This window comes from Thunnus maccoyii, chromosome 22 (genome assembly GCF_910596095.1).
Source record: "Thunnus maccoyii chromosome 22, fThuMac1.1, whole genome shotgun sequence".
Classification (NCBI taxonomy): Eukaryota; Metazoa; Chordata; class Actinopteri; order Scombriformes; family Scombridae; genus Thunnus; species Thunnus maccoyii.
The window spans coordinates 8,982,674-8,997,258 of NC_056554.1; the positions used below are offsets into that span (position 1 = coordinate 8,982,674).

The window sequence follows — 14,585 nt, forward strand, 5'->3', positions numbered from 1 at the left end:
TTTGTCACTACCAGTGACAACTTTCACATGACAATCATTTGACCATTCATTTATATAAAAATACTGATGAGTGCAGTTTTAGATATCCAATTCAATTGAAAGAGCACAGAGGTTTTCATGTTTACATACCTGAGCACAGAGAATACCCTGGCCATCTTTCCAATGGCACGGATCTTGTTGCGGATGACCTCCTTACGAGCAGAAGCTGTGGCACCTGGAAGGGTTAGAGGTCAGGGATAGTCATACAAACTGTGACTCACAAGTACTAAACCACATCCTGTGGAAGTGTTATTTATTGTCTGCGTGCCGTGTTTGTTTTAATCTCTATGTGCCTTTATTTTTAAGTACCATAAAATGTAGTCAATGTGTCATGACAGAGCATGTCTTTTAGTTTTATCCAGCATCAGATGAACATGATGCAAACACCATGTGGTTATTGAAGCTTGATGTTCATATCATACAAAATCGTTTGAATTCACCCACACATCACAGCAATTTGGAGAGTAATTCTCAGCAGTCAGTGCATACAGTACATGCCGTCTGTGTTATACCACTAGTGCTCTTCAGTTGCAGTCCCTTTAACTCCTACACACTATTTTCCCTGGGTAGTAGCTGAAACCTTGTTTCATCATCTGTAAATGGCCTGTTCCTTGTCCAAATGTGGCTTTTCAGCACATTCGATGAGCACACTCAATATGAATCTGTGAAGAGATTTTTCCTGTGCTGTGTTTTGCTTTTGCGGAGACTCAAACAGGATTTTTCCTGGACTGGAAAACAAAACTTTGTTTAAAGAGACCCTTTTTGTGGAATAACAGTTTCAAGGCCCCAGGGACCCCGCTTGGAAAATGCACGAAGTATGAAGGATGGAAATGAAGTTGGTATGTGGTGAAAGGTTGGGTAAAGGAAAGAACTGTGACAGTCTGATGTCTTGTTTAAAACTCTTTTGCTCATCCTTCATCTAAGCAACCACTAATACTTAAGAATGTGTTTTTCCACAGGGTTGATCCACTTGAGTAGCACTGCTGTCTTTAATGTGTAAAGCAAAAATATTCATTTGGGTAACTGCTAAAATGAGGTATATAACTATCACATCATTTTGTTGTTGTTGTTGTTGTTGTTTATGTGTCAGATTTGTCCTTAGCAGACGCAGGAGCATGTAACTGTAACACTACTGACACAACGTTTCCCAAAAACATCTAAATAAGACCAACGGCGAGCCTCAGTAGAAGTGTTAGAAGGTGCTTTAAACAGTGACGTTAGTTGAAAGTCTTTTGAAATGCAAAAGAGCAAGCACTGGACTATCTACCGCTGCACACACCACTACGGCTTGTGTTTGTACCTTTTTTGGGGGGATATATTAGCTGTCCTTCTCATGAAACACCCCCAGAAGAGAAGACAACAAAAAGGACAGAGAGATCAGTGGATGGCTGCAGAATGAAAGAAGAGGTGGCGAAGAGTGGGGCAGACGGCGAAATAAGATGCAAGAAAGCACAACGAGTGTAAAAAGAAAAAGCGATGCCTTGAACACAAAACTCTGGAAAACATAGAGAAGAGAAATTAGATGAGGTAAACCGAGGTGGTGACAACATCACAGCATGAGAGAGAGAGAGAGAGAGAGAGAGAGAGAGAAAGAAAGGAAAACAGTATGTGAAAGAAACAGCATAACACGTGAGAAAGTAGTGAGGTTGGGAATATCAACATGATAGAAACCATGGAAACAATAGCAGATAAAGAATAGGGCGACAAAAGGATTATCAGAGATTAGGAGGGCACAGAACAGGAGATCATGAGTGAGAGAGACAGAGGAAAGTACGATCCAAATGTCAACATAGTGAAAATCAACAAAATATATGAGTGGAGATGGCTACAAAACTAGAAAATAAGAAGAAATTAGCTAAAGAGGAAACTGAAAAGTGAAAGTGAGAGCAGGGAAACGTGAAAATAAAGTGGATCATGAAAAACAGTGTGTGAATGAAGTGGTGGAAAATGATGAACAACAGCTAATTATTTGAGGGACTGTATAGTGTACAAGTTGTTCCACTGGCCAATCTGAATTTAAATTGAATGTCACGTGTTCTGAATTATAACTTATCTCCAATCAGAAAACAACAACATTCTTAAAATTCATTCGGCGGGTGGTTCACGCCTCACATATCTGGATCTTTTTCAAATATACCATCCTTTTATATTTCCAGGTAATTGATTAGCCAATCTTTTGACATTTCATTCAGCTCAGCTAGCTTAAAAAAAAGTCTCAAAGTGTTTTATATGAAGTTGAAATGTGGTGATATCCTGACATTCCACCCCTGGGTGCTGTTTACAGAGTCAAAGCTAGTGCATCAGTAAACATAAAAGAGAGAAGAGAAGGGGGGAAGAACTGGTGAGATCATTTCCTGTTTGGCAGTAAGGGGTGGGGCAGGCAGAGGAAATCTGGTCATCTCGGTGTAGATAAGCTGTAACCATGGATGACTCAAACTCCCTACTCTTACATGATGATAAAAAGCATGAAAACTATAGTAGTAATGGTGCTGTATGAACACCACAGAGCGACCAAATAGAACAAAACTCTTCTAACAACTTTCTATGTCATGTTGGCAGGCGTGTTTTGGACTTTCTACGGGTCAGCTGATATCCTGGGTTAACTAAAGGAAGTATTTTCAAGGTGCAGATGCAGATGATTCATTCATCTGGTTGTGTCAAACTGTGTCTGGATTGTCTCTCTGTTGATGAATGTGTTGCAGAATGTTTCAATCAAATTAAACTGAAATGTCCTGAAAATAGGGCAGATCAGGTCTGGTATGTGTAAAAAACAGAAAAGAATGTGTGGGTGTGTATGTGTGTGTGTGTGTGTATGAGATTTTGAATGAGTTTGTGTCTCCCTCTAGTGGATCCGTGACAAACTGCAGGGAGAACTCCTGTGTCTTACCATCCAGCTCCTCGTCAGTCGTCAGCTCGTCATTGGAGCAGATGCTCAACACGTTCACTAGCATCTCAGTTACTGCAGAGAAACAAGAAAAAGGAAGAAAAATATATTTCACAACATTGGCATGGATTTTTTTGTTCTTAAACATGCTGCTTCACACAATTTTGGTATCCATGCGTTTGTGAAGAAATACGGGAAAGGCAACAAGTCATGTGGTGCTAGTAAGACAGCCAAAAGTTCACCTGAATGACCTTTCCGCACACACATACACACACACACGCAGTGAGCAGTGTCTGTGTAACCTTGCAACACTGCTGGGAATATCCGTGTGAGCGGGTCACACCCAAAATGGGCTTCCGAGAGTGTGTGCGTCAATGAGAGATAACAGTTATGTATGATTAATAGACAGAGATGTATCAAGACATTCCAAGTCTCTTATCAGGTTTAGCCATTTTTTTTTAACATTCCTCGACTAGTGCTCATTCCTAACATATATAGACCTTTATGAAAAGAATATCCACTGTAAAATCCTGTGAATTTCCATATGAACATATTTCTTTATCTTCAATCATGTGTAATAACAGTGAGTGTACTATTAATCAACTACAAATAGTGGCATGCTACAGTGAGTGCCTGCATTACATTCCCTCAATATTCATACTATTGTCTTAAGAAACTGAATGTTTTAATAATGTTATCATTCTAAACTTGTTCAAGCTGCACTGAAAATGTGTACGTGAAAGAGCTTGCTCACCCTTCTCTCCGACGAAGGGCAGGGACCAGGTGAAGACATCCATGAAGTTGGGCAGCCAGTAAGGGTGAGGCGAGCAGTTGAATTGTCGAATGTTCATCACGTTGTTCTCGTACTTCAGCACTGCCGCTGGAGGGGGAGAGAAAAGAGAAGACAAGAGAGGTGTTTGTTAAAATATGTCCAAATGTGTAAGAGAAGATGCTATGACTTTCCAATTTCAGCCTCGGGGTATAAAACCAATCAGGGAAATATAACTTTTATATTGTTGACTGATTCTACATGTCCTCCTGATGCATATGTATATAACAATAAATGTTGAAAAGTATAACGTCTCTATTTTCTTCTTATAAAGTCTAAGATAGAAGGCTGCAAGTTATGAGTCCAAAGTTCAACAGACCAAGAAAAATCCTCCATCATGTTCCCAACCACCATTTAGAAATACTGTATGGCCTTAGCAGCTGGTACACTCCATGGTACATATCCCTACAGTATGTCAGTCCAACATGTTATTAGCCTGATGAGAATATCCCACAAAGTACTCAGCCTATAGTGCCAGGAAACAAGGCTTGTTGTTGGGAGAATATCATCAGCTGATGAGCAACCGGGAGATACATGAAACATATATGTGAGGAATGGCTGGAAAGAAGATTTAAGAGATTAAATTTGAACAGAACAACAAAACCAAGGCTTTCTCCACTTGTAAACAAAGATTTTTATTTAACTGACTTAAGCTGGTTAATGAAGCCATTCCCTGAGGGGGGACACGGGGCTTGTTTTTTTTACCTTTAAGTTTTTAAAATATTAAATGAAAGCAATAAATGCTCCTGGGTGTTTTTGTTGTTTATTTTTTTCTGGTTAATGATTCATTAGCTGCAGGTGTGATGCAGAGTTGTGACTGAACAAAAACACCCATTTTTACAGAGCTCCAGCTGGCTCAAAAACGTAAACAAAAAGTGTAAAGCGGCCAAAAGGTTTTCATCCACACCGAGACTGAAGCCTGGATGTGATTCGGTCAACCTCTGGGACATGACAGTGAATAAAAAGGATCCTGGTTATTAAACTATCTACACAAAGACCAAATATACAGAGATACAACATTTTAAGGTGACATTAACATCAGCAATTTTCCATCTCCCACTTTGACAGAAGGACTAATATATATGCAAAACTACAAACTGAGATGTGTAAATTAGGAATAGGAAATGCACAGGCATCAAAGTGAAGGTAACCAGCGTTTAGGGGGAAAAAAAAAATCAATTCCCCCTTTTCCCCCCTCTGGAACACTTCCTCTGCATATTGATTACCGCCCCCAGTTGGTGAAACATGTCTGTCATTTACAGGATTGGATACATGAATAACATCACAGAAACACATGGCTCAGCATTTGGGGTCTGTGAGGCTGAACACTCTTCATTAGTTAAAAGAAAAGCAGCGATTTCTGTTGAGGAGGCGAAGAGAGAGTGGGCAGAGACGGGAAGCTAAGGCACTGATGGGAAACAGTAATGAACGCTGTACGATGATCATTAATTTATTCTCATTTTCTGGACAAGCTGACATGGACATGACACCGACAATTACACATATGAAATGCAACTGCTTATTCCTTCTGACATGCTTTTGCCATCATCCGAGCATTTTTTTTCCCTCACATGCTCAGATAAAAATCCATATTTTTTGCATTATTCCAAGAATATGAATACTTTTGCTTTAAAATTTGACATTTTGAGAAATAGGTTTCTTTGCTTTCTTGCTGAGAATTAGATGAGAAAATTGATACCACACCCATGTCTGTACATTAAATATGAAGCTACAGCTAGCAACTGGTTAGCTTAGCTTAGCATAAAGACTGGAAACAGCAAGCCTGGCTCTGCCCAAAGGTAACAAAATTCAATTACTAATTAACATGTCTATACAAAAACTGAAGTGGAACAATATCAGTATTTCCCAAAATACACATAAAGATTCTACTCATAGTGGATTTAAATTATTCAAGCAGTTACATTAATCATGTAACAGTAGAGACTCCAGTGGGTGTGGGTAGGCTGGTGTTCACAGTAAGGGTACAGAGAGGGAGCAGAATAACAGCAGCAAAGTGAATTAGCTGTGTTTTTTGTGATTAATTAAAGCCTATTTGACAGTTGCTGATTTACAAAAGCAGGACAGGGCAGAGACGGACACTGGCCCTCCTTATGTACTTGATTCCATCTCCCTGGATATGTATAGATAACTGACACCATCAGTACATAAACAAAATTCAAGCCTCAGGATGCACAGTATTCCTCTTTGAGTTGTATATAGTATATCAGTTTATTTTGCAGAATGCCCCATCAAAATCACATGCTCTCTTTGAACTTCTGACATTGAAAACATCTCCTAAACACTGACCACAGCATGCCGCATGTGACCTCAGCCGTGATTAAGGCACAAGAGAGCCGCCAAACATAAATATATCCACGCTGTATATAGAGGTCCCTGCCTCTCTCATACACGAGGCCAGTCTGGTGGGGAAAGCGGACACCGTGGCTGGGTCACCATGGGGGACTTTCCTGCCTCAGCCTCGCAGGGTCGGGAATAGCAAGTCATCAAACCTGGCATCCCAAGCAGCTATAACCTCGGTTGCAACACAAATCGGGTCAGAAAACATCCTGCTGGGTTGGGGTTTGCCTCAGCCTCTGTGTGTGTGTGTGTGTGTGTGTATGTAATCAATGAGGCATGGTAATGCATACAGTGCAGTAACTATGCAATCAAAGTGGTCCCTTAAGTATTGCCAAGCATTACATTCCTCTGCCATCACCTCTTTGGTTGCACAAATGAACAGACACAACAGAAAAAATATCTGCAGGGGAACAACATCTATACTCTGTATAATTAACATAGCGTTATTATCAATATCAGAAAAACACTACTACCTAGCCCAATAAGAAAAGGATGGCATTACTGTTGTATTACAAACTCCACTCAGACAGGGCTGTAGGTGTTTATGCGTGTGTGTCGGCGTGCATGAAAGCAAACGCACGCGTGGGCAGCCGTTGCATAAACATCACATACTGCATAAACATCGTCGAGGCACTTGATTGAATGCAGCCATGGAAGCCTGGAGGGAAAAAGGCAGAGCGGGGGAGAAGGTCAGCTCCCCTGCCGTTGCTCCTTCAAACCGGATTCCCTTTAAAGGAACAGGGACACCCGACAACCTCCCCCGTGCAAAACAAACATGCTCGTCAAGCTATGGGTACAGGCAGGTCAAGGCCCGCTTTTCTTTTTTTTGGATAGTGCATGAAACATGCAGATGAGGTTGACATCAGCAGCACTGTAATTACTTCCTCATAATTAGAACAGTCATTAGTGCAGATGAAAAGTTATTTCTTATGAAGTAGGAGGGCATTGCCCTTGTGGCGACCAGCTGTGTGCTGAGTTTGACTCAATTTAGCACTGCATGACAGCCACTAGATGTCTCTGCTGCTCTGACGGTGGTAACAGGGTAGCTGAGGCCAAAGCCTGCTGCCACGGTAACACAGATATTGCGAGGTGACGCCCGCTCATTAATTATTCATAAGGGAGTGCCTGAAGCCTGTTTCCCCGGTAACGAGGACTGCTTAAAACTGCTCTGAGATCAGGGGGAGATTCCCACTGTCCTGTCCCGACACTTAAATGCTGACTGCATATCTGTCTCCGAGGCCTCTTGTATCAAGTTCCACAGGGTTAGTATTCCACGCCTGCTGTTTAGATCTTCTCTGTCCATTACATTCAATGCTCTGCTTCAATTAGATGTCAGATGTGAATGAAGGGTAAGGATCTAATGTAGTGCACGAACTGCTGCAATGCATGAATGCTTTTTTACTTTTTTCAGTTAATGAGAACATTTGCTGCAGCAGAGGAAACTGAAACTCCCATCATTCATGTCTACTGTGTTCACACGCACATGGTTTTGGTATTGAGAATCGGTTCTGAATTGGAGCCAGTTCCTAATGAATAAAAACCAGGATTTGTTATGAAACATGGTTTTTGGCTTCCACTCATTGGTTCCTGTGTGTGGAGCAACTGTGCTTCCGTCTACACTGGCACTTATGCATGCGTCAATATGGTTTTACAATATGGTGACCTGAGATTTGGCACTCAAAAGTGTGGACAAGCTTCACACAAGACAAAAGTGACAGTGCAAATTGTAATCACTGCAGCAATATAATTTCATGTCTGTCTGACATGACAAAGCAATAACTTCAGCATGGTATGATGCCAACACTGATCGTTCTTTTTAAAAAGAAATCTGACCTTTCTACTAAAAATAATCACAAAATACTGTTTCATTTATGACAAATAACTGTTTATGGCAACGTAAATCCTCTAAAGGTGTTAAATGGATTTTAAATGACTTTGGTTTGAGAAAAAAAGTCTGAAATCAATATCCATTTAATAGCTTTTTCTGGAGCTTTCCACTGCATCTCAAGGTCTTGCCTCAGTGGATGGAGTTCATTATCAAATTGTCATGGAAATGGCTCAATATAGTATTTGGATAAGATTTCTTACTCAAATAATATTGTGAGGATGAGAACCAGGATTCAGTATACAGCTTATATGAACAGTGTCTTCAATAGCTCATGATTGACCTTAGATCCCAGTTGGTATGGAACAAGAGCTGTCTAAGCCTGTCCTGCATAACATTACTTTGTCCGTTTTTCTTGTTTGATGCAGCATGAAAAGTTTTACAACTGAACCATGTTTATAGAAAACGGAAGGGAAGCCCAGTAATGACCAGAGTGATAACAGATGGGTGGGCAATCTGCAGCAGGGGATACTCTTCTCGCTAGCACTCGTGACGAGGGGGGAAAATTAATTCCCTGCTGCGCTGGCGTCATCACTGCCCTAGCTTCCATCCTGCTATTTATTCCAGTGGCAGGGCCAGGAGCCAATCATGCCACTTTATTTCCCGTCCCTTCAAATCACCCAGTTCCCACTCCATCAATCCATTGTTTCCACCTCATCATCAAACAATAACAGAAGAGAGATAATTTGGTTATGGAAGGTTTAACACGTGCGAGATGGATCTAAACCAACCAATCCTTCACTGTCTCCGGGGTGAAGCGCTAGCAACATCAGTGTCATTTAGCCTTTATTTTATCCAAGCACCAAAACCATTAGGATTCCGTTAGTGGCTTTCAGGTTCAGTCAATAATGATGCAGCAGAAAACGTTCCATTAATACAAAACTGCAAGCAATCTCCAAAGTGTACAACTGCCAACTTGCAGCTCCCCCCCCCTCCCTTTCTCTCTCTCTACTGCAGTCACTTCAGGACTTAAACAGTGAAAGCTCAAACAGTGAAAACTGCTAAATCACTGTTGCAGTGTTCTCATTTAACAAAGCTTCCCTGCCAGCTCACCCATGTCTGCGCCACTTTTCTGATTTCATTGAGAGGGTGCAGGGGTCAGAGCAGTGATGGACAGCCGGTCAGCAACCCGACAGTTACTGCAAAACCAACAGTTTAGGCCACAAATAAAAAGGAGGGATGGGTGACACCATGAAGCTTGACTTTATCTGTTTAGAATCACACCCTGAGCATCATTCATGTGTTGATAATCCTGACTCAGCTACATGTTCGATTCACTTCTGGTGGAGGAGCTTTTTCCTTGCTTGTTTGTGTTGCTTCATAGATATCCTCCACCTCCTCTTCTCTGGCGGGAGGTGCACTTCTTGCTACTTCTCCCCCCCTCTGCCCCCCATCACACGAAAAGGTCTCATTGGTTAATCTGGCCAACTCCCAGCACTAGATTGATGGGACCTGCTGATGCCTCCTCCCTCCCCTTTAAGATTTATGTGCCCACTCGATTGCCCATCAATCACAGGACATGCTCAGTGGGCTCCAGGCTCCGGCTAGAAGCGAAGAGCAGAGCAATTCATTACAGAGGCTTTGGTTCTACCAGTGAACCCCACCCACATGACTGATTAGAAGAGCATCAACAGGACTGATAGGACTGTATCGGTTAGCTGCGCCTATGCCATGGAATTGTGCAACTGCAGGGGGAAATATGTCAAGTAAATGATTGATCAAGTGAATTGGGAACCAAGTAATTACATAACCATAACTTGTTGAAGTTTTAAGAGCTTAAACATAAAAATCTCTGGCAAGACCTTTAGCTCGAGGGATGTTTATTTGCTTGGCTATTGCTCCCTTTTCTCAGCTATTGTTTTTTAAGTCCAAACTCTTAACACTTTAAGACAGATTTACCCAAAGAGAAAAGCGTGTCTCATTTTCAAGCAGACAATGAATGATGAGAGAAATAAAGAACATGTAGTCCTGCTAGGTAAGATGCATCTGTGTGTCAAAATGAAGTCAGCTCTAAAACAAACACAGGATAATCTTTTTTTTTTTTTTCCTCCCTCAGATAACAGTTCTTGCTCTGGGAGGCATTTTATCAACTGAAGGTCGCCTGTTGAAGCTAGGACGACGGTGCACACCAAATCATTGTAGATACTTTTGACTGTTCCATACTGAGCTGGAGAGGTGCAAATGATTTGCCAGGCAATAGTCTGCCAAATCTAAAAACAACATGCGCCTGACATCACTTTGTTTATTTGTTTGTATTGTGTTGTGTTGACTGTGAGCCCGAGGAAGATTAGTTGGCATGGAACAAATGGGGTCCTAATAATAAACAACGAATCAGACAGGCAAACTGCCTCGCTGTTTCTCGACTATCCTTATTGTGCAGGGAAGGAGGCATGGAGGCAGCTCATGGCGAACAGAGTAAACAAATGCAACCTAATCTCAGATCAGAGAAACACACCTGCAAATGGGCCAAAAGAAAACCAAAGAAGGACAGTCCTCGCTCCCTTGTGTAATGTACTCACCCCAGCAGCACTGCAGCATAAAGCCCTGTTATGGCATTTCATCAGGAACGGAATTGCAAAACAGCGTGCACCAGCACCATCGCTCTTTCCTTCCCATTTCCATTTCCTGTGGTTTGCCTACCACCGCCCCCATCCACACATGCCCCCACAGCCAAGGCAGATACTGTCTGTTCTCCGGGGGAAAAGTGCTGACTCACAGCTTAAAGGCAAGCCTATATTATTGCGTGGGCACTGTAGCGCAGCATAAGGCACCACCAGGAGCCGAGTGAACCGGCACCAGGCCACTTCAGTCGACACTGGCTCATACCCCAACTTGACCAAATCAGTGTGACAGAGCTTTTTGTCATTGAGCAAGTACAATACCGTACACAAGATTTTGTGCACTACAGAACATGGGGTAATATCAATCTCTACTGGAACACAAAACAGCTGAATACACTGTATAAGTGTGATAAACATGATAATACACTCTTTAGAAGCAGGCACGTGCCATAAATTGGTATCTGTGAGATATAAACCATTCTGAGGGATGAAATTAAAGCAGTACTCCACTGACAAAGATTTTTAAATGAATGAAAAAACTGAAGCAACAGAGGCAGAGAGACCCTAACTCTTAGTCCCCAGTACGGGTCAACCTCTAACACCCTGAATCCTACACCTCCCATAATGCAACTCAATGTATTTCATTTGACTGGGGGTTCTCAACCTTTCATAACTTGAGGCCCACTCCTGATTGTTAAAAAATGTATGAGGACCACCTTCCCAAATAAGTGAGAAACAAATATAACATGACAAAACAAGGAGAAAAGATAGACTGGGCTGTAAATTTGTGTTATGGCACTGTCAGCTGTAATGACCAAAACAAATATTCTGCTTACCCTCAGTGAGACACTTGGGCTTGCTTCTGGGAAATAATGAGATCGAGTCATGGTGGGATGGGTGAGAAGCTGACACGCAGAATAGCATTTAAAGTTGTTTTCAGTTCCTTGCCTTTGATTTAGTGACAGTCACAATGGAAAACCCTGACTCACATAAATAGGTGGTGGAAAAAGGCAACAGAAATTTGATTGCCCATTTTGACAGAGAGGTTTACTGACTGGCAGCCAGTATCCAGAATGAAGAAAGGTCAACTTGAGTGAGATGAAGCTTCAGGCTGCTATCTGCTGATAGTTCCATCAGTTCATTTTCCAACACAGTGGACAGAGCCATGTCTTCTGAAGCAGGATCCACAGAGAAAGGGTCCAAAATCCAAAGGTTTTTATGTTGTGGGTCCGCTGGGGAGTAGTCTGCAAACTTTCGTGACAACTGAGTCAAATGCTGGGTTATAGCCCCTGGATATGTTGACATGAGGAGAGGCTTCCAAAGCTTCACTTAGGAGTGAAAACATGTCAAATTGTCCCCCATTGACTCTTCTGTTCCAAAGAATAGGTTTTTTCTTGAAGCCCTAAATTTTGTCTGAAACCAAAAACACTGCTATTTCTGCCTTGATTGATATATTGAGCTGATTTAACTGGTCAAATATATCTAATGTCGGCCAGTTTTGCACAAAAGTTACCATGAGTGTAATGCTCAGTAAAAGGGGAGTGCTGCTCTTCCAGAAATGTGTGCAATTCTTTTCTCAGTTCAAAGAGGCGATTAAGCACACGTCCTCTTGAAAGCCACCTTACTTCACTGTGGCACAAGAGCTGCAAATGATCTGCATCAAGTCTTTTACACAGAGCAGCAAAACACCTTGAGTTGAGTGGATTTTTCTTAATATAGTTAACAGTTTTTACAGCCGCGTTTATGACTTCATGTAGTTCTGGTGACAGCGGCTTTGTTGCCTATATAAGAAACAGTGCATCAACTTGGCGTCTGGTGCCCTTTCTTGAATCTTTTTGACAACACCACAAGGTTTTCTGATCAGTGATGCAGCGCTGTCTGTGTGAACACCTGTGCAGTATTTCCAATCAAGACCTTTTTCGGTGAAATAATTATCAGGGCAGTGCATTACATTATCTGCCGTTGTTCTCGTGGGAAGCTCCGTCCCTGCAGTATCTTACAAAAACTAACAATAAAGCGGCACTGCTAATGTCAGTCGACTTGTCCAGCTGCATGGAAAAGTATGGGCCTGCCTTTATTATTTCCACAAGTTGCCGTTGAATTTCATCACTCATGTCAACAATTCTTCTGCTCACGATGTCATTGGAGAGAGGTATTGAGTGAATTTTGGTCGCAGCTGCCTCCCCAGGTAACTCTTAGCACATATCCACAGTTGTTAATGTTGTGATGACTTTCTGTTGTGCCTGAAACCCGTTCCTTTTCCTTCGGAAATATTCTTTTGGCTTCCGACATATCCCAGGTGCTTTGTGTTTAAGTGTCTCTGGAGCTTCAATGGTTTTAGCGCCTCATTTGACAGGATTTAACCACATCCAACACACTGTGCTTTCAGCTCAGCATCCATTATGAATCCAAATTCACCACACGCTTTCCCTTCTGTGTCATTGAATCTGAGGGAACGTTAGCCAGCTAGCAGTGGAAAAACATGTTTGCCTCTACCTGATGATGTGTCGTGATTAATGTGGTGATAAAAACGTAACTGGTCATTGAAATTATGCATTTTAATTTGATGTTATTTATGTGAATTCTTGAGCATATTTAGATATAAAAATGACAAGCTTTGTAAATTGCTATAAAAATTTTTTTTCTAATTTTAATCTAACCATTTCGCAGTACCACTGTCTCCACGGCCCACTAGATGGCGCTCTGAGGCCCACCAGTGGGCTGCAGCCCACTGGTTAAGAAAGGCTGCATTAGACCCTCACTGTTGGGTAAATGCCCAAATCTTTCAAACTCCTCACCCCCATAATCCCCAAATACACCACAGGATTTGTGTAGTGTTTTTGTAGTCTCCAAGGCCAAGATAGCCAATTAAAGTGAAGTGTTTTTATAGAACAACAATGAAAGATTGTTGTTCATCCTTTCACTATAAGGCAAAAGATAAGACAAGATTTTAAGGGCCCTTTTAAGCTCCATTAACAAATATTTCTTATACTGAAACTAAAACAACAGTCCCTGTAATGTGAAATGTTTGCTAGTACTACAGATCCCACTCAGAATCAACACTCCAGTCTGCAGCTCTGTGCAGCCTTCAGTCATTTTCAGCTCATTATTTTGTTTTTCTGGTTGAGTCCTTCTAGCTCTCACAATCCCCCAAATACAAAACCCTTGTTAACAGATCCCAAAAACCAACCCAACTGTGTGTTCCTTACTCAGCACAAAATGGAGAACACCTGAAGTTAATGAATGAGTGGTGAAGAGGGTCAAACATGTAGCAAGCTAATATTTTTCTTGGGATTAAGTGTCCTTCCAGCAAACCTCGGGAACCATTAAATAAATGGGGACTCCATGGGCCCTTTTTCATGACAGATATTTTAAGGTGTCACTGCAGAAACTAAACTTAATGAGCAGAGTCACTGAAAGGCTGCATCCCATTTTTGTGTCACCGAAAGCCATGCCAATGAGTCAGAATATACAATACAAAGTATACCTACGAGTAAAGAAGTCATTATTTATTTTATTAATTACATTTTGGTTTTTCCCCCGTATGAAATGTCAAAATCACAGGAAGAAGGCACCATGCAACCCCAAACACTGCCATTAAAATTTTGCACAGATCTGAGACCAACAGCAATTCTCTAACCTTGTAAGTGTGATCTTGCCCTCAGGCAACTCATAAATATTACTCTGTGGTGTTCATATTATAAGACACTGGAGATTCTTAATGATATATTCTCTCTCCTTACCTTTGTTGTTGTAGACATCTAGGTAGTTGGGTGCTGAGAAGATGGTGATAAGAGATGGGAAGCCAGTGGTCTGACTCTTTCTGTACATGCGATATCTGAAAATAATGCAAATGAGAGTAAGCATGAGTACATCTTACAACATTTCATTCATGGGTTAGTCATTGGCGCTTAACCCTCGGGATATGATTAGTGTAGACAGCTTTTATGGCCTCTTGTTTTAACTACGGCTGTGTGTTTGTCTTGTAAGCTGATGTATCAGCAAGGGAGCTACTCGATGTAGCCTCAG

The 14,585-nt window shown here is 41.6% G+C and overlaps 1 protein-coding gene across 2 annotated transcripts in view; it reads right to left on the reverse strand.

Annotated features, from left to right (window-relative positions):
* The window catches only part of LOC121889326 (serine/threonine-protein phosphatase 2B catalytic subunit alpha isoform), a 74,512-nt gene that overhangs the window by 9,473 nt on the left and 50,454 nt on the right, over positions 1 to 14,585 (reverse strand). The window contains exons 8-12 of one of the 2 annotated variants that reach the window (XM_042401192.1): positions 14,300 to 14,394; positions 3,678 to 3,803; positions 2,927 to 2,998; positions 1,340 to 1,366; positions 130 to 214 (exon numbers count right to left, since the gene is read on the reverse strand). In XM_042401192.1, the coding sequence (XP_042257126.1) occupies positions 130 to 214; positions 1,340 to 1,366; positions 2,927 to 2,998; positions 3,678 to 3,803; positions 14,300 to 14,394 (405 nt within the window). The remainder of the gene's footprint in view (positions 1 to 129; positions 215 to 1,339; positions 1,367 to 2,926; positions 2,999 to 3,677; positions 3,804 to 14,299; positions 14,395 to 14,585) is intronic. The other variant, XM_042401193.1, reaches the window with a different exon arrangement.